General features: G+C 34.7%; 1 protein-coding gene across 1 annotated transcript in view; it reads left to right on the top strand.

Annotated features, from left to right (window-relative positions):
* MMRN1 (multimerin 1) overlaps window positions 1–24199 on the top strand; it is a 64947-nt gene extending 40748 nt beyond the window's left edge. Inside the window, exons 6-8 of the mRNA XM_037046099.1 lie at window positions 3556–5541; window positions 22084–22230; window positions 23351–24199. Coding sequence (XP_036901994.1) covers window positions 3556–5541; window positions 22084–22230; window positions 23351–23772 — 2555 coding nt within the window. The 3' untranslated portion in view covers window positions 23773–24199. The remainder of the gene's footprint in view (window positions 1–3555; window positions 5542–22083; window positions 22231–23350) is intronic.
* The last annotated feature ends 1414 nt before the right edge of the window (window positions 24200–25613 follow it).

Raw genomic sequence — 25613 nt, 5'->3', positions numbered from 1 at the left:
TTCATTTTGAGGTTTCAGAATCATTGATCCCTTTCACTTTGTTTGTAAATAATGAATACTGACTGTACAACTCCATCACTCACAATTTTTTTCTATTTTCACCTGTGGTTTATGGGTAAAAGATATAAAAAGGTAGCATTTTCTATTTCCATATAACCAGTATAGAATCAACCATGAATGTTTTTAATCATGTGAGTAGTTGGTACTAGCAAGCCAGCCACTGAGAGAAAGACCTGTCCTACATTTCTAGTATGTCCCCTGTGGCCGGAACTTACTGATGACAAGCATAAGAGAGAAATACATTTTTCCTGAAATGATAGCATGAACCAGAAGTCAAAAAGACACAGCATAGACTTGACTATAACCACCATAATAAAATTTGTTTAGCAAAATTTGGTTATCATAACCTGAGAGAATTAAGCCTGCCACCTGCTTCTTATAAACCTACTAACAAAATCCTGACAGCAACACAGAAAAAAAGCATACACTTATAAAGCAACAAAATTCCTTCCTCATTAGGATGCATTAATTGTGTACTGAGCACAATCCATTATGAGAATCAGAGGGCTTATAATTAATGAATGTTGGTACAGGCAACAAAAACTAAACGCACTCTTCCAGGCACTGTGCTCGCCTAGCAAAACCACAACCTCTTCTCTTGCTTAGTCTAATTCTGAGGTGAGAAACACTGCTTTATCTGCCAATAGCACTAGAAGTGTTCAAAATTAAATGCCCCCACTTCTTAAGAGGTATTTGAATGTTATGAATAGGTCGTAAATCACAGCCACAGAAGGGTCAGGTCAAGGTGTCTAATATCAAATGTATCTGTTAAGTCACCAAACACAATATCATTTTAGAAAGTAAAAGAAACGCATGAGAACCAAATAGGGTTAAAATGATGTGCCCATTAAATTATTAACATAAGTCACTTTTCTGTATTTTTGCAAAACCAGATCCTAGCACAGATGTTCCTTTAGTTATAAATTATAGATATGTCACCTGAAAAGCTTCATACCCTGAAACAAGTTTTTAAGTTAATAACCTTATTTATCTTAAGATAGTTCTGTGATTTTACTCTTTACCCAATATATTTTTGATTAAGTAACAGCTAAAGGACCTCCTAATTTTCATTTTCATTGTTTACTATTTTCTTAATCACTTTGATCAAGATTCTGTACTGATCTTTACCCATTACAGTATTTTTCACTACTGTCATTCTTTCTTGGACTTTCAGATCGCATTGCTTTTCACTTGCTGAAATTGAACACCTATTGTTATTGTCCACAATTCATTAATTAATTCAAGTATGCTCAGGTTTCATTTTACCTTTGTAATCTTGAAAATCATTTCATAAAGCCAAAATGATAAGATTATAATTTTCAAGAAAGTCTGATTTCTAATCTTAAGTATTTTATTATATTTCATCAAGTTGTCATGAGAATTAGAGATAATGTTAACAAACAGGAAATAGCTAAATGGTCCTGTAGAAAGTGCAATAAAAATAGCTGTGCTATTAAGAAGCACCTTCACTCAGTGGAGCTAACATATTTTATTTATGATGTCAGAAATCAAATTTTCCAAATATCGATTTATGTGTAGCATGTAGAATATACTCAAGATTTATCTTAGAAATGTGTGACTGGTTAAGTGCTAAGTAAAATTTGGAGAATAAAAATAGTTTAAAGAGCCTGTCTGGTATCATTATTCATGTTGTTAAACACCAAAGCTAGGACTACTTCGGTAGAAGTTATTTTAATGGCGGCTATGGAACCTTCTCTAATCAATGTACCCTTTCCTCAGCACTTTGCCGCCATGCGTCACTGAGTACTGTTCCATGCTTCCTGTTTTATCTTCTATTATATGGACACCAATTACTTACTTTTTTTTGCCTTTTAAATTTATTTCAGTTGTCACTAGGTTTAGAAATACATGATAATATTTTTTAATGTCGGAAATCCTAGATCTTAAAGATTAAAGGTCTAGAATTTCCAACATTGATCTTTAGGGTCTAGGATTTCCAGGAAAATGTTTATCCATATAAACATTTACAGCTTTGTCTTAGTACCAGATTAAATAATACTAAGATGCTCAAGCAATACATCATTCTGTTTGGTATAATTGTCTTTCATAATAATTTTTCTGTAAGTCTTTTGTGCATTCTAAGTATTTTTAGGAACTTGCTAATAAATTATATATGTAGAGGCTCTATATTTTAGCCCTATAATCATCTTTCTTGAATAAGCCTCATAGTAGCCATAACTCATTTCATAATACCTCATTGTTCAGACCTTGCTGTGTAAAATTCTTTGTATTTTGTTACTGGTATTGTTATTGCTTACATTTCAGAATGGACATACCTTCCATTTTTATGTGCTTCATGTGTATTATAAACATGTCTCAAGGATATGTATATTTTATTTTTTCTCATTTTCTGTTTTTGTAACATGTATTTTGTTTCATTCAGTTTTGTTTTGTTTTCCCCCCACGGGGTCCCCTGTTTTGTTTTGATTTTTTACATTTTTAAATATTCATTTTCTATTCTAAACACTTCTGAATAGTGCAAGCTCTTTTTATTTATTTTTTTAATTTTTATTTTTATTTAATTCTTGTTCAAGTACAGTTTTCTGTCTTATATTCCCAGCCCTGCCCCCCCCAGTTATTCACCTCCCTCCCATTTCCGCCCCCCACCCTTAGTTATTGTCCATGTGTCCTTTGTACTTGTTCATGTGAGTCCTTCCCCTTTTCCCCTGTGATTCTCTCCCCTCTGAACCCTTTTTAATTTCCTCTTTTTAACGCTACTTTTAGAACTACCCATGGCTGTGATCAGTCCATGCTTTCTAATACTGGAGACGCTACCATGTGCTCCAGTAGTGGGGAGTGGCTTCTTCTCCTTTGGTTAAGAATTAATGTCATATTATAATAATCAGGGTGTATCTTGAATTTCTGTTTTCATTTGATTTACTGATCTCCATACCTATTATTATTATTACACTTATTATTTTATTATAATTATAAACTATTGTTGAATATTGTGACTATTCATATTTTCCTCATTTGGGAATCTATAAAATTTTTTCTCTGTAGTCAATTTATTAGTTTTTTTAACCTCAAAACAAGCTCAGAAATTTAATTACTAGAAACCTAGCAACACAAGCATGACCTAACATCAAGTAGTATTAACTAAAGCAGAAAGCCCAAAGTCATTACTTTTCATACAGACTAGAACTAGACTTCGAATCATCGCACACAAGAGCCTGTTGACTGAGGACAGTAGTAGTCATCTCACATCTTTTGTCCAAGGAAACTTAGTTTCATGGTTCTGGTGCATTCTGCACTGCAACTGATTTCCCCCTTCAGACTTACCAATTAAGAAAGTGATCACCTTCTATAGACTTCAGAAATGTTAAAAAATTCATAAGTGTAGTCAAGAAGTATTTTTATTACTACGTGCTATTAGTGTTTGGCCTCAAATGTATCTTTTTTAGAGATATCTACAGTTTACATCATTAAAATCATGTGTCACTTATTGTTTATTTTTATTACTTCTTTCTCTAGATCTAAAATCCAACAGCATTAATGATCTGGTAAAGGACATAGTTAGACAACAATTTAAAATTTTCCAAAAGGGCATGCAAGAGACTATAGCACAGCTCTTCCAGAATGTCTCGAGACTATCAGAGGGCCTTGAAGATACCAAACATGTCATTCGACAGGTAAATAAATCTGTGGTCTCAATAGCAGTCCAGCAAAAGTCTATTTTAATGCAGGAAAATAGGGCCACTTTGACTGATATACTAGATCTTAAAAATCACATTGTGAATCTAAGGCAAGAAATGTCTCTTACATGTGAGAAGCCTATCAAAGAACTAGAAGCAAAACAGACTCATTTAGAAGATGCTCTAGAGCAGGAACACTGGAGGAATGTTCTGTATTATGAATCCTTCAATAAGAGTCTTTCTAAAATGAAGGAAGTACATGAAGAATTAACAGAACAAGTATCACATCAGAGCATTCCAGCTGCTGAATCAGTTAGCAGTAATGTCACTGAGTACCTGTCTACTTTGCCTGGGAATATAAAGAAGCAAGGTTTGATGATGCTCCAAATATTCGATGATTTGCACATCCAAGAGAGCAAGATTAACAATCTCACCATTACTTTTGAAATGGAGAAAGAATTATTCAGGGGTGAATGTGAAGACATGTTATCCAAATATAGAAATGATATTAAATTTCAAATTATGGACACAGAAGAGAACTTACAAGTTTTAAACCAGACATTGGCTGAGGTGCTCTTTCCCATGGCCCATAAAATTGATGAAATGAATGAGCAAGTAAATGATTTGACTCATGATATGGAGATCCTTCAACCCCTGCTGGAGCAGGGAATATCGTTTACAAAGACAATGGCATATGAAGAACCAAAAGAAGCAACAGCTATAAGGAAAAAAGTGGAAAGCCTGACAAATGCTATCAACAGTCTAAATTTTCTTACCAAAGAGCTGACAAAGAGATACAACTTACTGAGAAATGAAGCACAGAGTCGTAGTGATGCCTTAGACAGACGTATCGATGAATATGCCTCAGAACTGGAAGATGGCCTAAATAAGACAATGACTATTATAAATAATGCCATTGATTTCATTCAAGATAACTACGTGTTAAAAGAGACTTTAAGTACAATAAAGTGCAATCCCACAGCCAATGATAAATGTACACAAAATATGGAAACTATTTTGACATTTATTCCTCAGTTCCAACGTTTAAATGATTCCATTCAGGTTTTAGTCAACGACAATCAGAGATACAGCTTTGTTTTGCAAGTTGCCAAGGCCCTTGCAGAGATTCCTAAAGAAGAAAAACTAAGTCAGTTCAATTTGCAAAAGATTTATGAAATTATCAATGAAACTGCTGCCCAAGTGAAACAATACCAGGAAAATATGAGTCATTTGGAGGAGAAAGTGCTCTCAGCCACAAAGGTTTCCAAACATTTTGAAGCACGGTTGCAAGGCATCGAGTCTAAAGTGACCAAGACGCTCACCCCATATTACGTTTCACTAAAACCAGGCAGTGTGGCCACAAAGGAGAAAGACCAGGCTCTCCAACTGCGGGTATTAAACTCTAGATTTAAGGCCCTGGAAACAAAATCCACTCATCTTTCAATAAACTTCTCTTTACTTAACAAAACTCTCCATGAAGCTTTAACAGTGTGTCAAAATGCTTCCACATGTGTGTCAAAACTGAACGCTACCATACCTAAGTGGGTAAGTGGTTCTCCACCAGATGTTCAGCTTCTGCAGAAAGGTCTGACAGAATTTGTAGAATCAGTCATTGAAATAAAAACTCAAATTGCTCTATCTAATTTAACTTGGTATATAAATCAATCATTGTCTAGTAGTCTTGCAAATGTTTTCAAGTCTCAGAAGCAAATAAAGTCATTGCTGAAGAAACCCAATGCACTTAAGAAACCAACGGTGAATGGTACCACTATTCTCATTGGCCGAACCCAAAGAAACTCAGACAAAGACAACGTTCTATCTCCTGGTAAGTTATCAGTGAAAAAATAGGTTTTAATCTCTCTTTCTATTTAAATGTTACTTAGTAGAGCTGTGTGGTTTAGCAAGACCATAAGATATAAAAAGCACTTACTTGAACTTGGATAAATAGTTAAGTAATTCAAAGATCACTGAAATATTACTTGAATTTTTCAAGGAATCCTATTCTATATAAATTAGCCATCAATATAAAACAAGTGCTTATAGTATATATATTTTTTCACATGTTTCTTAACATTTTTTCTGATAAGACCCTTATAAAACAATCAAATTCACCTCTGTGGAACATTTTTCTCTGAATAGGTTATTAAAGAAAGCTCCTTGATGAATAAGACCAGACTATATCTTACTCATTTTGGCATTACCTGGCAAAATGTATGTTATAGAGTAAGAACTCAATAATGTCTGTTGAATGACTGACAAGTTGAATGTGTAAGTAAGCAGAAATTGCATTTTGGTAGATTACAGAAGGCCGTGGGTACCTAGCTAAGTATCTTAGTTTATCTGGCTGTCAAAGAAAAGACCACAGGCTGGGTGGCTTATAAACAACAAAGATTTCTCACAATTTTAGAGGCCAGGAGGTCCAAGATCAAGGTGCCAACCTGTTTATATTCTGGTGAGGGTCTCTTTTTGGTTCATAGCTGGTGACTTCTCACTGTGTCCTCACATAGTGAGAGGGGTGAGTGATCTCTGTGGGGTCTCTTTCATCAGAGCACTAACCACAGTCATGAAGGCCCCACCCTCATGCACTAAGGGGTCCCAAGGACCCAGCTCTGAATATGATCAACTTTGGGGGTTAGGATTTCAAAATATTAATTTTGGGGGGGACGCTCATTGTAACAGTAAGGCATTTAAGGCATTTAAATGTGATTTTGTAAAAAGTGGTCTTTGAAAATTTGGAACATAGGGTTGGCAGAGGTGAGAATGGCCTCAGAAGCAAGAAGCTAGCAGTGATATATAGCTTGCCTGCAAACAATGAAGTAGAGATACCAGTCAGGACGTTACTGCCAAAAGCAATAGCAGACAGATCAAAGGAAGAGGTAGTTGAAACAGTTGTGAGAAATGTTGTGAAAGTAAAATCAACAGAAGCAGAGGGATGTGGAAAAATTAATGATCTGAGGCTCAACCAACCATGACTCTGGTCCTCGCTGTTTCGGTAAGTTTCTCTATGGCCTCAGTAAGTTCATCTCTCTGAAGAAACTGTGTCTTCCTTTTATGTAATTGGAATGCGATAGGTATTTTACTGAGTGTGTTGGTAGAAATATGGTGTAGACTGCAACGTTGTAAAACAAAAAAAATGAAATGTTCACAGCCTCAATGCTTGGCACTTGGGGAAGGAGAGGCCTAGAATATTCTCAGGTTTTGAATTTGGAAAATGAGAGAGCAGCAGTACTGTTAACAGATGTTTGTAAACACTGAAGAAGGGGCATAAATTTGGGAAGAAGGGAAATTCAGTGCAATGCATGTTAACTACTTACTAGTCCCTGTATGAAGGGTTTACGAATATGTTTGGTACACGAGTGACATTAAATAACATTTCTACAGTGCAACGAATAGCTGCTGATTCCCACTACAGGAGAGGGTAGTGCTCCTCTCACATACACCTGCTGTTCAATGCAGTGCTCATTTGGGTAGATTTTTGTATTTTATTGCTTTTTAACTACAAAAGGGTGATCATTATCCTAACATAGCTCATATTTAATCTCTAAAAGATTTGATCGTACTTAAAGTCACAAAATATGCAAAGTTGAACTGTTTGTTGACTATTTAAATTTTTGTATTTATTATTTGTGTATCTTTAAATCAATCCGACCCAGAACTATCCTTGCCCCGTGAAATTATAGAACAAACTGTTTAGATATATGGGTTTCTAAGAGAAAGGTGGCACTTCAATATTTAGAAGTTCTTATAATAATAATTTCAGAAAAAATAATGAATCATTCTTTTTCTATACTATGTTAATCCTTGCTCTTCCTGTAGATACTACAAAGGAGTTTCAGTTAAATCTACAGGATGTGTAATCATATGCCAGGCAAACTGCGTCTTTTTCTTCCTTAAGCCAAAAAATATTTGTGTCTATGCAGTTAACTATAAAATTTTGAGTATTAATTCAAAATTAATTGAGTTAAAAGGCTTAATAGAACATAAGAACTTATAGACTCATATAGCAGGAAGAATACATGTTAGGTGTGGCAGACTCTGGCCAGCAGAGTCTGCGTGTGGTGGCTGAAGACAAGAAACAAATGCACAGACTGCAGCAGTTCTGTGGAGAAAAAGGGATGGTACAGGTACTCTCTTAAGATGAGAGTCGTGTGGCCACTTCTGTCAAGGGGATAGCACCCTGACCTTTGCCTGGACAGGCTTTTATTATTTCTCTTGGGTCTTATTATCTGTCACATACAATGCTGTTGTCTACATTTTAGGTACAGTCAAGGAAACGAGAATAACAAATGCAGAAGAGAAAGGTGGCAAGCTGATTACAGTCCGTCCTTGGGAAAGTTCACACAGGCTTTGGAAATTATCTTGAAGATAGGCAATACACATCTGCTGTTTCACACTAGGGCAAGGGACTTTTAGCAAGAACAAGCCAAAACAGTCTGGATGTATTTTCTAGGCCTGTTTCCCATGGGAAAACCGGTCTGAGGGTCTGGCTCCTGCCCACCACTTAGCTCCTGTTGGCTTTTGATACAGGGCTGAGTCACAGTCACCAACTTCAGACAAACTGGTTCCCTACAGTTAGGAGCTTATAATTGTTGGGCCTAATGACCTAATAATTAACTCAGTTCTGATTCTTTTTTATAATGATGCCCTGATAATATTGCTCCCTAATCCTTCATTTACTGTAGGTAGAATTTTTATAGGTTAAAAATTAAAAATTAACGGTTCTTTATTTTTATCAGTGAAGATAATAAAGTGGTCAGGGGAGTAAAGATCTATTGACCTACTTTCATGTGTGGGGTAGATATTCACTTTGTGTAGGACCAGTAACATAATTTTAAGGGGGTGCATAGGTATGCATGCTAATTAAGCCACCTCTGCTTCTGTAGGCCATAAAACTAATGGCATTCATTGCACAGCTGAGCAGGTAAAGTCTATACACAGTGCTGAAGCCAGTGGACTCAGGCTAAGTTCTCCTATAAGTATAAATCGGTTGCAAAATCAACTACTTCCTTTGACATCCTGTTTTACACCCGGGGTGGAACACACTGAAACACTGGCTAAATTTGGCTGCATTTTCTTTGACTTTTGCCATTGCACTATAAATACAATAGAGCCACATTGCTCCCCTATATAACAAACAACACAAGATAATTCATCATCATCTTATAAAGCTCTCAATAATATTATTTAGATTGCAGCAGAATAAGTACAATTTGTGGGAAGAAAAGTCTCATAAACATGGTATTTTAAAAATTTAATTTTAAATTTAATACCTAATTTACTTTGAAGCCCAATAATAGTAATATTATGATAACATAATACCAGATACTATTTAATACTTAGTATATCCCAAGAACTGTATCAATTTTACTCTATACATTATTTAACAATACCTATGAGCTGACTATTACAATTCTTATTTTGAAGATGAGTGAACTAAACCCCAGACAGGTGAACTAAAGTACCTGCCTAAGGTCCTGCACCTAGTGTGTGATTAAGCCTGACTGCTCTTCTGTTGGATTTGGGGTTCAGTCCTCAACCCCTGTACTCAGAGAGATTGCGGAGTACATGCATCTGCTGTGCTCTTCCTTTTGCTTCTGTTTGGTGCATGACATCTATTCAGGAGTCTGACTGTATCCGAGTATTCCATACAGTCAGAGCAAATACACCCAGCTCTGGAGTTCCCTTTCTTGAGGATCCAAATATTGCCCAGTGTCTCTGCACTGATCAGGAGGAAGTGAAACTGCTACTTCTCAGTTCGAATTTTCTAGATATGGCCAATAAGCAGTTGTCATGGAAAGTCACCATCAGTTACTCACAAGATCTCCTTTTGACTGGTGCAGAAGGGCAAAATTTAGAGCATTCATCCCTATCACTTCCATTTGAGGCATTCCTGCATTCAGCTATACTAATTATGATTCTTCCTAGGCCAATGCTGATAAGCTGTTCCAGTTGATTCACTAAATATTTTTTCTAAACAACATTCCAGTGGACAACAAGAGGGTTTTAATTCATCTTTGAAGAGTTGTTTGTATAGCAATTGTCAGAATTGTCCCTGCAGAGGCCGACTGCTCGCCTACCAGGAGGAGCTGAATCCTGCTGTGATGTAAATGTATTTGGTGCTCCTTAATGAATATTGTTATTCATAATTATTGCCTCACTCTTCTAAGATAGACTACATTCTGTAAAAGATTTAGTCATGTACCAAATATAGCATTTAAAATTATAATTATTGTAAATATAAGCAGTTTAAAAGAAAAATAAGAACCTGGTGGATATTTACTGTTTTATATGATTTTGAAACCATTTCTAAATTTTTGTAACTCTACATAAAGGCATTTGGGATGACTAAAAACCACTGATTTTGGAATCAGGAAACCAAGTTCAAATCTTGCTTGGCAACATATTTATTTATAATAACTAATTTTTCTAAACCTTACTTTCCTCATTTATAAAATAAGAATAACACACCCACCTTACAAGTTTATTTCAAAGATCAAGGAAATAACCTGCATGCAGCATAAAAGTTCATTATTAATGTCTGATACAGTTTTATTAGCTGTATTTAAAGTTTATATTGTATTTTTGTAATATTATTTATTACTTAATATTTCATATGTAATTATTTTCATTCATCAACATCATTTACAGACTCATAGTATTCTGTAGTTCCCTATTTTTACTTTTCTCATTCATTGCTTTAAAATCAACATACCACTTATAAATGAGCTTATAGTTATATAATGATAAATTGAAAAGAATAGGATACAAAATGTAAAGGTTTAACTGTATAGAGTGCATGTGCATTGACATACATTGAAAATATCTACAAAAATTTGTAATGTTTTTTTCCAAGATATATTCTACCTTTTATATGCTTTTCCATACTATAAAAATTAATATTTTCCAATATACCTCAAGAAAACTGATAAATTGACTCTGTACAAAATAGTTTACCACAACCTTCTTAAATTTTGAAGGACATTTGCTTGAATCTAGAACTTATGATGTGTTCTATAAGGTTTCCAAAGCCACCCAATTTTGGAGGCCTGATAGAAGCACTCCTTGGACCCAGCATCTAGTTCTACACACAGCTAAACAAGGGAAAATGACACAAGCAGAGTCTGGGGAAATCCACATGCAGGTTTCCTCACGTACTTACTTATGTTCTCAGGCCTGCTATATTGACCCTTCTTATTCATGATCTTTAAGGTATTCTTTGTGCCAGAACTGATTAGCAAGCCTATCTTCTGGGGATAGCCACCCCAGTTGTGTTGATAAAGCATATTAGTGTTTAAGCAAATATTAAATGAACTACTTTTTGTTCATGGTTCCCTGGGAGAAAAAAAGAGACTCCCCTAGTGTTTCATTAGATCCCCCTCCATGGGAAAGATGACAGTTGAAGAAAGAATGCCAACAAATTGGCAACCCTTTTCTGCATCTCGTCTTGCAATGAAGTGGCTGTGATATATAAGGTGAACAGTCAGAAACCCATGCATTTGATGCTCATATCTCAACCAAAATCTATACCACATGTTCTAATAGAAGGAAATGGGACAGAGCACTGGGTTCTGTTTACATTGTCACTGCATGTGCTTGGGTTCTTTCTCTAACAAGGATCTCAACTGTTTCGGTTTTTTAAATTTTTTTTGACAACAAAGACTTGAAACAAAATTGGATTATAGACTAGTCTGTAATCAAATAAAATGAATAGATGTCTTTCTACTGGTCATTAAAAACATTATAAATTCAAACTTGCACATTTTGTGCTATATTGATTATTAAACATGAAAATGCAGGTGCAGGGATGATTGTCACATAGTGGGAACTTGTTGCACAGCCATCTAATGAACATGACACTTGCATCTTGACAAAAAATGCAGCATAAAAATAATAGCTGTATTTTTATGCTACAGTATTTTTAACAACAAAACAGTGACAGAAGCTTAGGTATGTAAAACAGACCGACTTCTGTTAGAAAGGAGACTGGGGAGGAGGGGACAGGATGAAAGATGGGGAAGGGATTAACCAAAGAATATTTATGTATGACACATGGACACCGACAGCAAAATGGGGGTTGGCTTGGGGTGTGGAAAGGGTGAGGCTGGGGGAAAAGGAGAAAAGGCAGGAACAAGTGTAACAGCATAAACAATGAAAATAAAATTTAAAAAACAATAGCTGTGCCATAAGTTAACTGCATGGGAAGTTTGAAAGCATAGTTTAGTATTTTAAAAATTGTCATTTTTTCTATATATAGCTTATTAATTATTTTGAAAAGAAATAAGTATTTTACTATACATTTAATTTGCATTATTCTAATCTATTTTGAATGTCATGTTAGGAGAAAAATCATGTGGCACTTTATTGTTATCGCTGTTAATTGATCTAAACTCACATCTCTTCAACTCCAAAAATAAATTACCAATAGAATTATTACACCATTTGGAGAACTAAAGAATTCAGAGAACATTAATGTATGTCATGAGTTAGAATGATATAGCAAACAAAAATAGACATCTAAATTTTCCAAAAAATCGGAAGTCATTTTTTATGGCTAATCAACACTCCTTTAAGAATTCTGTGTATTCTAGGTTTTATCATCTTAAATAAGTGTTATGTTTTGAAATTAAGATTTAAGAGACATCAACAGAAGAATGGTGTTTTAAAATTCTGGATGTAATTAAGATAAGCTGGGGGAATAAACATGCTGCAGAGAGACCAGAAAAAGAAGCAGAGTCAGCAAACAGCATCCTTTCCGGGGTAGTTGGGGAGAGGGAAGTCAGGACAGAACATTGAGAAGAGACAAAGATGTAGTGGGATGTGCACAGTTTACGCGGACGCTAGCATCTAAGTATTTTCTAACACTACCAGCATAAATTAGAAGTTATGAAAAATAATAAATAACTGTGAAAAATAATAAAACATCAGCATTACCTGCCAAATATAATCTAAACTTGGTACATTTGTTGCAAATTAAGTGTTCATAAAACTATGCATAATAGTAAGTTAAGAATTTTGCTTGAAAAAGATCTTTGTCATTCCCTGGCTGGTGTGGCTCAGTGGACTGAGCTCTGGTGTGGGAACCGAAGGGTCACTTGTTGATTCCCAGTCAGGGCACATGCCTGGGTTGCAGGCCAGGTCCCCATTTGGGGGTGGGTGAGACGCAACCGCACATTCATGTTTCTCTCCCTCTCTTTCTCCCTCCCTTCCCCTTTCTCTAAAAATAAATAAGTAAATAAAATTTAAAAAGTAAAACAGAAAAAAGATCTGACTCAAAATGTTTTAAAACATTTTCCTTGATTAAAGAAAGATATAGGAAAAGTACAAGATCATTTTTATTATACAATGTTATGTCAGCTCAAAATATAATGCTTAAACTCATTTAAGCAGTTTTGTCTTAGAATCAAGATAAACTATCTTGAATCTGTTATTCTTTTTAGAAAATCATAACAATTCATAGCTATTCAATTTAATAAGTATTAATTAAATGCCACGTTGTATCAGGTAGTGTTCTAAATGCTTTCAGTGTATCATAATGTTAAAAAATCCCTGTCTTCCTGAATAAAAATATAAATTACATAGTATGTTCAAAGGTAATAAATGCTAACACAAAAGAAAAATCAGAGAAAAGTAACAGAAATCAGAGTACTGTGGTATATTTGGAGCAGGTTGCAGCATTATTAGATAAGATGATTTGTTAGAAAACAAGTGAGACGTGCAAGAAACTGGGAAAAGAAAGGAATAGAAAGCAAGGCCCTGGTTCAGAAGCTTTGTAAGTTGGTTTTAGAAAAATTTGGTAGTGGAAAATGTACTGTGGAGCAATGCGATGTTTGGTTACATTTTATGTTTTTTTTTATTTTTGGTCATGTGTTTATGAATGCTATGTTATTATAAAACTATTCTGAATGTGAAAGAAAAGAAAGATGCCACAGACTACACTAAACATTGGATGAATGTTATAGTTCATTATTTTAAAAGTTTAGTATCTTCTTAATAATTGGGTGTTTGGGCAAATCTCATGCAAACAGTGGTCTTGAGCTGGGCATTCATTCATTCAATCATTTTCGCACTGTGTTGAGTGTAGTATGTTTAAATTCATTCTGTTGGTACCAGCTAAAGAATTTTTTATGCAAGAGCATGGTATATTATGTACATACATTATTCAGACTGAACAGTGAGAAAAGCATTACCTTAATGAGGTGACAGAGGTAGGAATAAAATGGAATGTGGAAATGTTAGTTAAATGTGGACATATCCTTAGTAGAAAACAACAACTGATTGAAAACACACACTCAGAATAAAGAAATACCCCAAAGATTAAATAAAGTATCAGCAATTGAGAAGTTAATCATTCTGTTATTAGAAATAGGAAGGTCAAGGGGGAAGCACAGATGGACACAGGGAGAGAATCTTAGTCTGTGATACGTGAAAGATTGATCATCTCTGCAGAAATGTTCAAGAGTCCATTAGTAATACGGATCTGGAATCAGATAAGAGTTGGAAATTATGTATCCAGAGGTGATTACTTGTGGACATGGAAGTAAATTAGATAGCTGGAGAAAAAGAATAAAACTGAAGATATAAACATGAAGATTTCTTATATGGGAAGAGAGCAGAAGAAAGAGGCAGGGAGAGAGAGAGAGAGAGATCTCATTTAGAAATAAAGAGAAATCATGATTGGAACAAGGAAAATGCATGTGTCCTGGAACTCAAACTCTTTTTTAAAAAGGTGGGAAAATCCCATAGAAATGGAAGGAGGACTTGTGTAAACAAAATAACGGAGAAAAAATGTGGAAATAAGAACTAGAGCAGAAAAGAACATAGGGCCATTTCAGGGACGACTGACAAATATGATTAGAACGTCAGCATGCCTGTCCGAATATGATTAGATGCCCGTCCACAAAGTGCTACTTACACTTCAGTGTGAGAAGGCAATTGGAGTTTGGGGAGGGGTTAAAAATGTTTTTTTCTGACTACATGAGTAATATATATTCATTATGGAAAGTATGGAATGTCCCTAAAATACAAAGAAAATAGGCTGGCATATAGTAAGCCCTCAAATAAAGTCAGTTTTTATCTTATTACACATATTATATAATAATTATAATAATTAGAAGTTATCACAAGCATTTACTATATGATTAATATTTTCATCCAAAATGTTTTTTCCATGTATTCTAATGCTATGTACTAGGCTTATATTGCTTCATGTAGTTAATATATTTGAATTTCAAAATAATTTCTGTCCTTGGTACTACTATTATTTCTGCTTCACAGATGAGGATACTGTGTCTAGAAGGGTTGAATAACTTGTACAAAGTTGCAGAGTTTGTCAATTTTTGGCCCAAGGACTCAATCCCAGGCTCTCTATCTCCTCTTGCATCCTAGGGGATTATACTGTCTCTTCACCACATGAAAGAACATGCTGACATTTTTAATCTTGCATTCTCTGTTGAACTTTTAGGGCATTTTCAAAATTTTCTCTATTTTAAGTAATGCTGTACTACTAGAGAAATCTTTGTGCTTATCTCTAGTTTTATTTTCTTAAGATAAATCCAAGAAGTAAAATAGTTTAAAACCCGTGTACATTTTAAACCAAATTTATAAATATTGCCAAATTTCTCTTCAGAGCCTGTCAATATATACTACCTAGAACAGTCTATGAAAGTGAGTATTGTATGTGTGTATGTGTAAATGCGTGCATACTTTGAATTCTCCTGAAAAGTTTGCCTGGAACACTCAAAAACTTAAAAATACAAGATTTTAACATACAGTGAGGTTTACATTATATACTGTTAGCGAAATGCATTTCAAAGCTGTATGGACAGAGGTTGTTTAGTGTCAGGAAAAGTGATTTTGGAACTACTACAACCATGTAGCCCTGATATAATGAGAATGTCAACTATAAATGTTAGTGGGATGAAATGGGAATCAAGGAGCAGGGGCATTTATTTATTTTAAAAAAATACAAATACTACAATCAAAAAAATAAAGAGCCTGGCATACACCTTCAGTAATTTTGACATCCTAGGTAGGAAATTGAGGGGCTTGAAAGAGACAAGTTTATTTGTTTGTAGTATAATTTACATAGTTAAATGTGCTGTTTCTTTCTGTAAATCTATGAGTTTTGATAGATGCCTAGTCATGTAATCATCACCACAATTAAGATAGGAACCCCCCACACCCAAATTTCCTTCTGTGTCTTTGTAGCTGACCCCTTCTTCTGCTCCCAGTCACTGGCAACCAGAGATCTGTTTTCTTCCCTTACGGTTTTATCTTTTCCAGAGTATTTTATAAATAAAACCATATACTGTGTGTGTAGGCTTTTGAGTCTTGTTTCAACTTAGTATATATGTGTTTGAGATTCATCCATGGCCTTGCATGTATTCCTTTTTATTACTGAGTCATAGTTCATTGTATGGACATTCTGCAGACTGTCCATTTACCAGTTGAAGGACATTTTGGTTATTTCTAGTTTGGGGGGATTATGCATAGAGCTGCTATAAATATTCACATACAAGACTGCATGTGAACATAACTTTTCATTTTTCTTGAATAAATATGTAGGAGTTGTGTAGCTTGATTGCAAGATAAGTATAGTTTAACTTTATGAAGAATTGCCAACATTTTACATTTAGTAAAATAATAATATATTTTAGTATATTATTTATTTATTTATCTAGTAATATATGAGATTTTTAATTGCTTCACATCTTGTTAGCACTTGGCATTGTCAATATTGTTTGTTATACCATTTTAATAGGTTTATAGCATCTTGTGATTTTATTTTGCATTTTCTAAGGACTAATTATGTTGGATATATTTTAATATATTTGCCAGTGTTTTTTTATTCCTCTTTTGACTGAAGGTTATGACTCTGAAGGGAAAGATGAAAACAGTTGATAATATCAAATACAAAACATTGAATCTCCTCAGTCATGGCTTAAGATAAAAGAATAATAGTTTGATGAGAAGGGTAAATTTTTTGAGACAGGGCAAAGATTGGCAAAGATTTGGCAAAGATAGCTGATTGATTGATAGAATTTAAAAAGTTGGGGAAAATATCTCAGAAAATATTATCAAGAACAACAGATGAGTATAATAAGAACAAAAGTAAAACTGATAATTTGAAGAAAAAGTTGCAAAGACAGTTGGAAATAATATTTTCATCCACCTGTACACCCATGAACAGATGTGAGGAACTAAATCAATGAATTTAAAATTTTAACATAAACAAATATTGGTATTTCTAGAAGTTGGTGGAAGGGTTCTATGAAGTATTTCTAGAGCACCAGAAGGATAAGCCTTATTTAACAGACACAATTTTGATAATGAGGAGACATAATAGCATTGAAAATTGAAGTAGTCATAGTATGACAGACAAAATACTCCAGGATGAAAGAAAACTTTGCGCAGGCACATTACCTAGGGCAGAATCATGTAGAGGAGTCACGTAGGGCTTTCCTCTGTGCAAGACACAACCGACCCAGAGGCAACGGCAGATCCCCTCGCTAATTCACTGGAAACTGTTCTGCCAGGAGTAGGGATCAGTTATCTGCCTGCTGAAAAATGATTGTTCAAATAAAGAAATGAAAAATAACATCTTGATGCTAAAACACAACTAAACAATAAAATGTCAATTAAATTTTAATTCAAATACATAGTAAATAAAAGTAAAATAATATATAAATCATATTATATATAACATTATGTATAACATAAATAAAAACAAGAATGAAGTAGAAGCTATCAATACTATGTGCCTCTTCATTTTATTTATTAAATATCTATTGAGTAACTTCTGGATGGGCACTGAGAAAGAATGAGTGAATAGAGTGGCAAAATCAACACAGTGTCTTTTCTCATGGAGCTTATACATTAAGCAAGTAAATATAATATAATAAGAATGGCAAATGTTAGCAAAGGCAGAAGGGTTTGAAAATGTAGAGAGCTTTCCATTTCAAATTTAATGTGGATATTTATGAAATATGGAAGTACGGTTAACAGAAAAGTGTAACTTGAGCACATTTATCGGGATCCAGAAAGCAAAATCCAGAACAAACTGAGACCCACGAAACATTGCAAGACCAGAGCAAAATGATTTTAGCCGTGCTCAGAGCAGGGTGACGAGCACTAGAAGATCCACGATACTCCTGCCGGGACAGCAGGGTGTTGAGTTGGCGGAAGTATTCTACTAATTGTACCGATCTGCGTTAAAGAAAATAAATGAATTAGAAAGAGTTTGAAAGGTTTGAAGCCAAAAGTGGAAAAGTGGTGGAAAGTATGCTCGAAATGGGTCCCTGTCTCTAGAAAAGCGCGCGGGTGGCATTGGAGCGTGACGCCACTGCACGCTGCGAAAACAGAAAAAAGATAAAAATACCAGTTCATGCCTTATCTTAAAGTTGGCACGTTCCTGGTGATTGAGAAATCTTTATTTCATAATTATCCCGCTTTCGGTTTAGAGTTTTAAAGAAGTCATAGGTATATTGGACGGACTCTTTTAGTAATTTTCTTCCTGATAATCAAATCACTTTATTTCATAAAATGAATAATATATCAAATCTGTGTAATTGTAAAATATTTGTAAAATTATAAATTCTAAGTACTTTTAGTCCTTTAATGTTTGGAAAAATATCATGAAATTTATAGATCTATAACTAGATTGTTACTTTTAGCCTAAACTAAGCAGTAGAAATGGCTATGAAGACTCGCTCTTAACTAAAGCACCACAAATAATTATTGGAATTGCACAATAAATAAACACTGCTTGTTGATTAAAACAAGAAAACTGTAATTTTTTGAGAAACTGTGAAGAAGCGATAAAATATTGGGTAAGAACGATGTGGTCATCTAGTCAGCCTCTCATTCCTTCGTTTATTCCTCTGCAGAAGGCCATGTCAGCACTTCCCTGTATCAGGCACTGTGCTGGTCAGTGGGGACACGGAGTTCAAGACGTAAAAAGACCTAAGCCCACACAAAGTTCACACTTACTTGGAATTAAGAAGGACATTTATTAAGTGAACTTCCAAATATCATACAATAATTAAGGGAATTACATGTAATTAAGACTTTTGACAGGGATAGGAAAAAGATGTCAAAAAGAAAATGTTCTGTTGAAGTCTTACTTTGTTGTTAATTCAAAAACAAATTACCTATTAAATACAGATATGCACAGGAATTTATAGAGGTGTCTAGCAACTTTTAAGTATTTTAGAAATCGAGTAGAAAAATGAAATTCAGATAAGATCCATAAGATATTTGTAGCTAATTGTCTAACAAAGTACAAATAGTTTCAATTGATAAATCACTGTCAATCAATCTTTAGATGTGTGTTATAAAGCTATATATTTGACACTGATTCATAACGTATTTGTATCAATGCCTTGGATGAACACATAAAACATACCTTTGAAAATGACATCAAAGCTGGGATGGGTGGTTAAAATATTGTGTACAGAGTTAAAACAAAGACCAGAGATGAAAAGTCAAATGCAATAAGATACATTTAATTATCAGTAATAATTGTGAATGCTTGTTAAAATAAGTTAAATAAGTATGGGGTGTTAAATACCACCAACGACATTGGAGCATAGAAATCCTGTTATGACACAATGTGATACAGATGCAAAAATAGACAATGAACACTAATGCTTATGTGATATTAACAGAAGTGTGAGGTCATTTCTTTATGACAGTTGTTACCATAGCTTGCTCTGGTTAGACTCAGTTCACAGCATGTCCAGTTCCAGGAGCCAAAGGCATCATTTTATGTACTGTAATGTGGATTATTTTGACAGGGACCTAGAGACCAGAGGTATCTCAAACATCAAGAAGGCAAAGAAAGGCATATAAAACACATGCAGCAGCAGATGCAGAGCAGTGGGTGAGGTACCCCAGGCAGATGCTCTGTGGGCACAGTGACAGATGTGAACTGTCACATCTGCAAGGTAAACTGTGTGTGGTCTCAGCAAACTTGAGCTACCACAGCCGTTAGAGGAAGTACAGGCCCTTATTAGACTCAAGGGAACCCCTGCTCTAGGTGAATGACCCTACAAGAAACTAAAATAAATGGCACCCTCTGAAATGACTCAAAGAAAAAGAGAAAAAGGCAAGACCCTCTTTCTAAAGGGAATGGGACAGGAGGAGGAGAAGAATGGAATGTGTGTCCTGGGCATTAAACAGAAGCCAATGGCCCTGATCATGTAGACTCACAGGAGAGCTAACAGCAAGCAAAAAAAATACATTTCTTAGAGTTTCTAAAATTCTCCTGCCTCGGGACAGGTTTTATGGGCAGTGATTCATGGGCAGTGCAAAGACTACAGGTGACAGTAGCATTTTCCCATCTAAGAAAATAAAAATTACAGAGCTAATCAGGTTACATAAATAAGTCAGTATTCCCTCAGCTCCACCACGTAGTCAATTCATTCCCAGTGAAACACAATAACTGAATACTAGCCTGTGAGTTGATTACTGTGCTGGATTCAGAGAGTATAAAACAAGATGAAGCCGGTGCTTTGACATAACAACTCAGTATAGGTAGTGGAGAATCATTAAAGTTTTTAAAGCCAGCAAATAACAGGCTAGATTTTAGAATGATAGCTAGCGGCAAATGGTATAGTTTAATAACCTATTCACATGGTTGAGAAATAATGTTAAAGAAGTATAGGCCATAAAACATTTGTTAAAAGATATAACATATGTAATATTTTGATATGTATCTTAATTGGGAAAATAGTTTATGGCATATTGCAGAGAATATACCAATATAATTTCAATCATTTTTAATTGTATGTTATATTTTCTTTGCCAAAAATTCTAATAATAGAAGCATGTGGTGGTCATATTTTATGTTAATTTGAATTATTTAAATATAAATTAGAATGTATATAAATATTTATAGACTGCACTTCTTGAGAAAAATGTTAAACAAATAACCCTAAATTTAAAAAAATCATTGAAATGTATGTACTGTTTGTTACCACAAGGTGGTGCCATAGGGATAATTGTGGCCAGTAATAGTATTCTAACCTTTTCTCTGCATTTACATAACTATTATGTTTATAACCATATCTATAACTTGAGGCTTTCTAAATAAGTAAAATAATCCTATATCTAATGCATAGACTGGACCTTACTGTCTTCACTAAATCGAATGTCATCATTCTCAAACTGCTGTCTACTATTCCTTAGTGAAAAGGTACTGCACTTCATTTAACAGGTCCCCCATCATAGCTCATTCTGATGTCTTACAATATTTCACTAATGCAAATGATATCATAAAGAGCATTCCTGAACAATTACCTTTAAATACATAGGAAGTGTGTCTGGAGTCTCTATTTTACCAGAAGAAATTTCTGGTTCAAAGTAAATGAACCTTTTAAGTTCTAGTAAACATTGTCTGATTGTCCTAGTCAAAGGTCCTACCTATTAAAGCTCCAGCCAACACTGTATGTGAGTGCTAGTTTTCTCTTGTATCACCATGATGGGACGTTTTCTGTCTCTTTGAATGTCGCCACGTGATACAAAACTGTTGGTGGTAATGCTTTATCATTCCTTCATCAGTAGTGAGGTTGAATAGCTTTTAATTTTTTGTGAGCTTTCGTGCTTTTGTTTAGTGATTTTCAAGCTCTATTCACTTACCTATTTTTCACTTTTTGAGGGGGTTACATTTTTTGTTGTTTTGGATTGGTCAGGACTTTTCACATGTTATGGATATTAGTCACTAGATTGTTGCTATTCTGTTATTTTGTTTTTTTTTCTTAATGTGTCACTTATCTTAGAATTTTGATAGTGGTGGCTTTTTTGCAAATGAGGTTTAATTTTTTCAGTGACAAACTTCTGGATTCTACCTCTTACAACTTCTTGGTTTGGTTTGGTTTTGCTTTGAAAAAGTTTGCCAAAATTTTAAATCTCTGTGAAGATATTTCTCTTATTTGGCTGCAATGCAATCATGTGAGGTGTTTTTACATTTAGTATTTTTATGCATGTGGAATTTACATTTTTATGGATATCCAATTATCTGAGTACAGTGTATTGAATAGATATTTTGTTTCTCCAATTATTTGAAATTATCCTTATCATATACAAGTTTCAAACTTACATGATTCTGTGAATAGCTAACCAAGATGTTAATATTCCCACACAAATAAATGCAATGGACCATAGAATTATTCCCACTTCCAAGAAACAAGAGAGCTCTGAGAGTTAAGGGATTTTCAAGAAGTCCCGTGACTACAGTGAAGGCCAGCCTGGACCCGAGAACCCATTCTTCTTGTGTCTTAGTATTTTTTTCTCATTGTGCTGCAAACTATAATTTGAGATCACAGAAAATGGGTCACTTTTGTCCTCTTTCATCTTGACTTTTTCTCAGTAACAGAAGAAGTATGCAGCAGGTCCCCATGCCAGAACGGGGGCACGTGCATAAGTGGAAGGACCAGCTTTGTCTGTGCCTGCCGACACCCTTTCACTGGTCACAACTGCACCGTCAGGCTCATGGAGGACAATGCTTTAGCCCCAGGTAAGAAAACACAAACACCCTTGGGTTCAGTGTCACATACAAAACGTTTTTGGAAAGATTTATGAACGAATATTTAAGCCTGTTTAATCTGGACTCAGAAGCATTAATACCTGTTACGTCCAAAACTTAACTGAATAATGCACATGATATACACGTAGAAACATCATTTTGTCAAATAAATTTACACTGATGTACACTTGTTGAAATTTTCAATATTAGTGTAATAGAGACAGGTGTTTTTGCCCCCAGAGCTTCCTAAAATATAATATACTCTTTCTCCTTAAACAAGTTAAACAATATACTTTTCATTCATATCAAATATGGCCATTTAAATGAAGCTTTCTTAAGTGCTTACTAGCAGAGCATCTGTTCACCTTTTGACTGTAAGGACTGTTAGAACATGCTCAAATTAATTGGGTAGAGTAAGATGTCTTTTTGGCCATTTACTTTTGTAATTATTGGTTGCTATAAAGTTTCTTCAAGAATGTACCATTTCTGATTTTTTTTGTCCCAGAAAATATATGCAACATTTAAAATGTATTCTCTTTAGTGAGAACAAAAAACATATTCAAATCAGGCTTTTAATATGCCAGAAAGTGAAAAGTGAAGTTTGTAGTCTATTTTTAAATCTCAGCCTTTGTTAGTATGTTTGGCATTAATTACATAGAGAATTTCTTTTGTCTACTTCTCTATGGTACATATGACTTAATTTGGTTTCCATTTAGCCTCTATATACTCTTTGACAAGGTGCTGGAAAAATTGTTTCTACATCATGTCAGCTTCGATTCCTTCAAGGGGCTTTGAATTCCTTTATCTCTGGAGAGAACAAAGCAATATGCAAATTAATCTTTGAGATATTTTTATGAGGAAGTTAGAATGTTACTATTATTTTTTCCTGATAAATGGAGAAACTGAGGCTCAGAGATGCTACGTGATTTCAGGTAACTCAGCCAAGAGGACAGAGAGGCACTCAGACACACCAACCCTTGTTAAATATGATAAATGACCTTTTTCTTCATCTAACCCTGTCTGTACCTGAGATAAAATGTTACAGATATAAAGAAAGGCAAAACAGGGTAAAAACATAAAAATTAACTTGTTCTATTTTTTCCTTTAACAGACTTTTCCAAAGGATCTTACAGATATGCACCGATGGTGGCGTTTTTTGCATCTCATACATATGGGATGACAACACCTGGTCCTATTCTATTTAATAATTTAGAGGTCAATTATGGATCTTCATATACTCCAAATACTGGAAAATTCAGAATTCCATATCTTGGGGTATATGTTTTTAAGTATACGATTGAGTCATTTAGTGGTCACATCTCTGGATTTTTAGTGGTCGATGGAAGAGACAAGCTTGCATTTGAATCTGCAAATATTAACAGTGAAATACATTGTGATAGGGTTTTGACTGGGGATGCCTTATTGGCATTAAATTATGGGCAGGAAGTGTGGCTACGGCTTGTAAAAGGAACGATTCCAGCCAGGTTTCCCCCAGCTACCACGTTCAGTGGTTACTTGCTATACCGCACATAAGTTGGTGTGAGAAAGTGACTATCGCCCCTCCTCAGGCGTAGCCAGTGTTTTTATCTACCTTTGCGTGCACATCTGCTCTATGTTTAGTTTTTCTACACAAAGCGAAAATCTACTTTTTAAATCTGACTGAGGCTGTAAGTATGCTTATTTCATAAGGTCGTTTGGCTATCTTTTGGATAATCTGAATACGAAGGAGTTCATGCTCCTAAAGAGATTCGGTGGCTCAGAAAACAAAGTGCATGCGTTAGCGTAACTACTTTTGTTTTCTCACATGAAGTCATTTCAATGTAAAGTACTATAAGATGCTCATCACCCAGCACCGTCAGTCACAGTAGCCTTTCTAATAAAGCATTAACTTGTGTTATTCTTTGCCTATGTGAATATTGACATGTATTTCTTAAATTCACAAATTTAAATAAATTACTCAAAGACTAAGAAGTATTTTTTATTTTGATATTTATTACTTACTGTTGAGTTAATCAATTTTATATATTAAATTTTTTACTTGTAATCAAAATTAAGAAAGAACTGTTGTTTCTTGCTGTAATTAGAGGATAAAGTAACAATTGGCAGATATTCGAACATTTATACCCAAGTTTAAGAATATGCAAGTGAATCTTTCACTTGCCTCCATTATACAGTATCTACAGGGGAAAGTAAACCTTCCTCTCAGCAGCACATTCAGACCTGCCTGGATTTTTAAACTGGGTACAAAATACTCTAAAGTGAGTATGCACAATGCTCACTATACCCTGATTCCTTTCTAAGAAACTTACATGCGCTATCTCATCAATTCCTCACAAAGATTCATGAAGTGGTATTATTATTATCATTTTTTATAGCTGAAGAAACCTGAGACACAGAGAGATTAATAAATGGACCAATTTCTGTAATTAGTATGGATGGAGGCAGAATTTAGAATGAGGCACACACATCCACCCTTTCCTTGAATTGCCTCTTACAGGTACACCACCATTTATTTACTAATCCCTAGCAAAAGTCATTGAGATTGTCTCCAATGTTTTGACAATATTGTTGTAGTGAACACCCTTAACACACACCCTTATTTTCCTACATATTTGACAAGGTATTTCCTAAGAATAGATTTCTATAGGTAATAATAAAAATAATGATGAATTTTTTGGCATACAAGCACTTTTGAATTAATTTGTTTAATGCTCAATAATCCTATGAATTACATATGAAGCCTATAAAATATATACTACATATTATCATTGCTTTCTACAGATAAGAAATCAGCATCTATAGGCTAAGTAGTTTTTCTAATATAACAGCAAATTATGGAAAATTTCTTGAACAAATGATACTTTTTTACTTTGATGAGCGCTATTAAATTGCCTTCAATTTTTTCTACCCATCCATAGTTCCATTTTGTTCATGTAAAATAGCACTTTTTATCCCCTACATGTTCTCATCAAAACTCACAATTTTTAAATGCCACTAGTCTTGAAGGGGAAAATGGAATTTCCTTATAAGCAGAAGGTTGAAAATTTTTCAAATTTGCTGCAACTTGAATGCCTGTGTCCAAAGACTTGCACAGAAATGTTCACAGGAGCCTTATTTGTAATGGCCCAAATGAGGTGCCACAGGCAGGGCCAGCAGCAGATGCAGGGTAAGCAAACTCAGGCTACTTCATAGAGCGGAGGACGACCAACCCCCAAGGGGAATGAACACCCTGCAACCGGCTGGACACTCATTTAGGAGGGGGTTTCAAACTGCAACCTGATGAACCTCAGCCGCCCCTGTAGGGAAGTGTGCAGTGAGCAATTTTAAAAAATCCTATATAATTGACATAAAACATGGTATTAGTTGTATTACTT

This window comes from Sturnira hondurensis, unplaced genomic scaffold (genome assembly GCF_014824575.4).
Source record: "Sturnira hondurensis isolate 20B ecotype Veracruz unplaced genomic scaffold, ASM1482457v3 Scaffold0004998, whole genome shotgun sequence".
NCBI classification, from domain to species: Eukaryota; Metazoa; Chordata; class Mammalia; order Chiroptera; family Phyllostomidae; genus Sturnira; species Sturnira hondurensis.
Note: the sequence above shows the minus strand (reverse complement) of the source record. Positions and strands in the feature narration are given on the sequence as shown.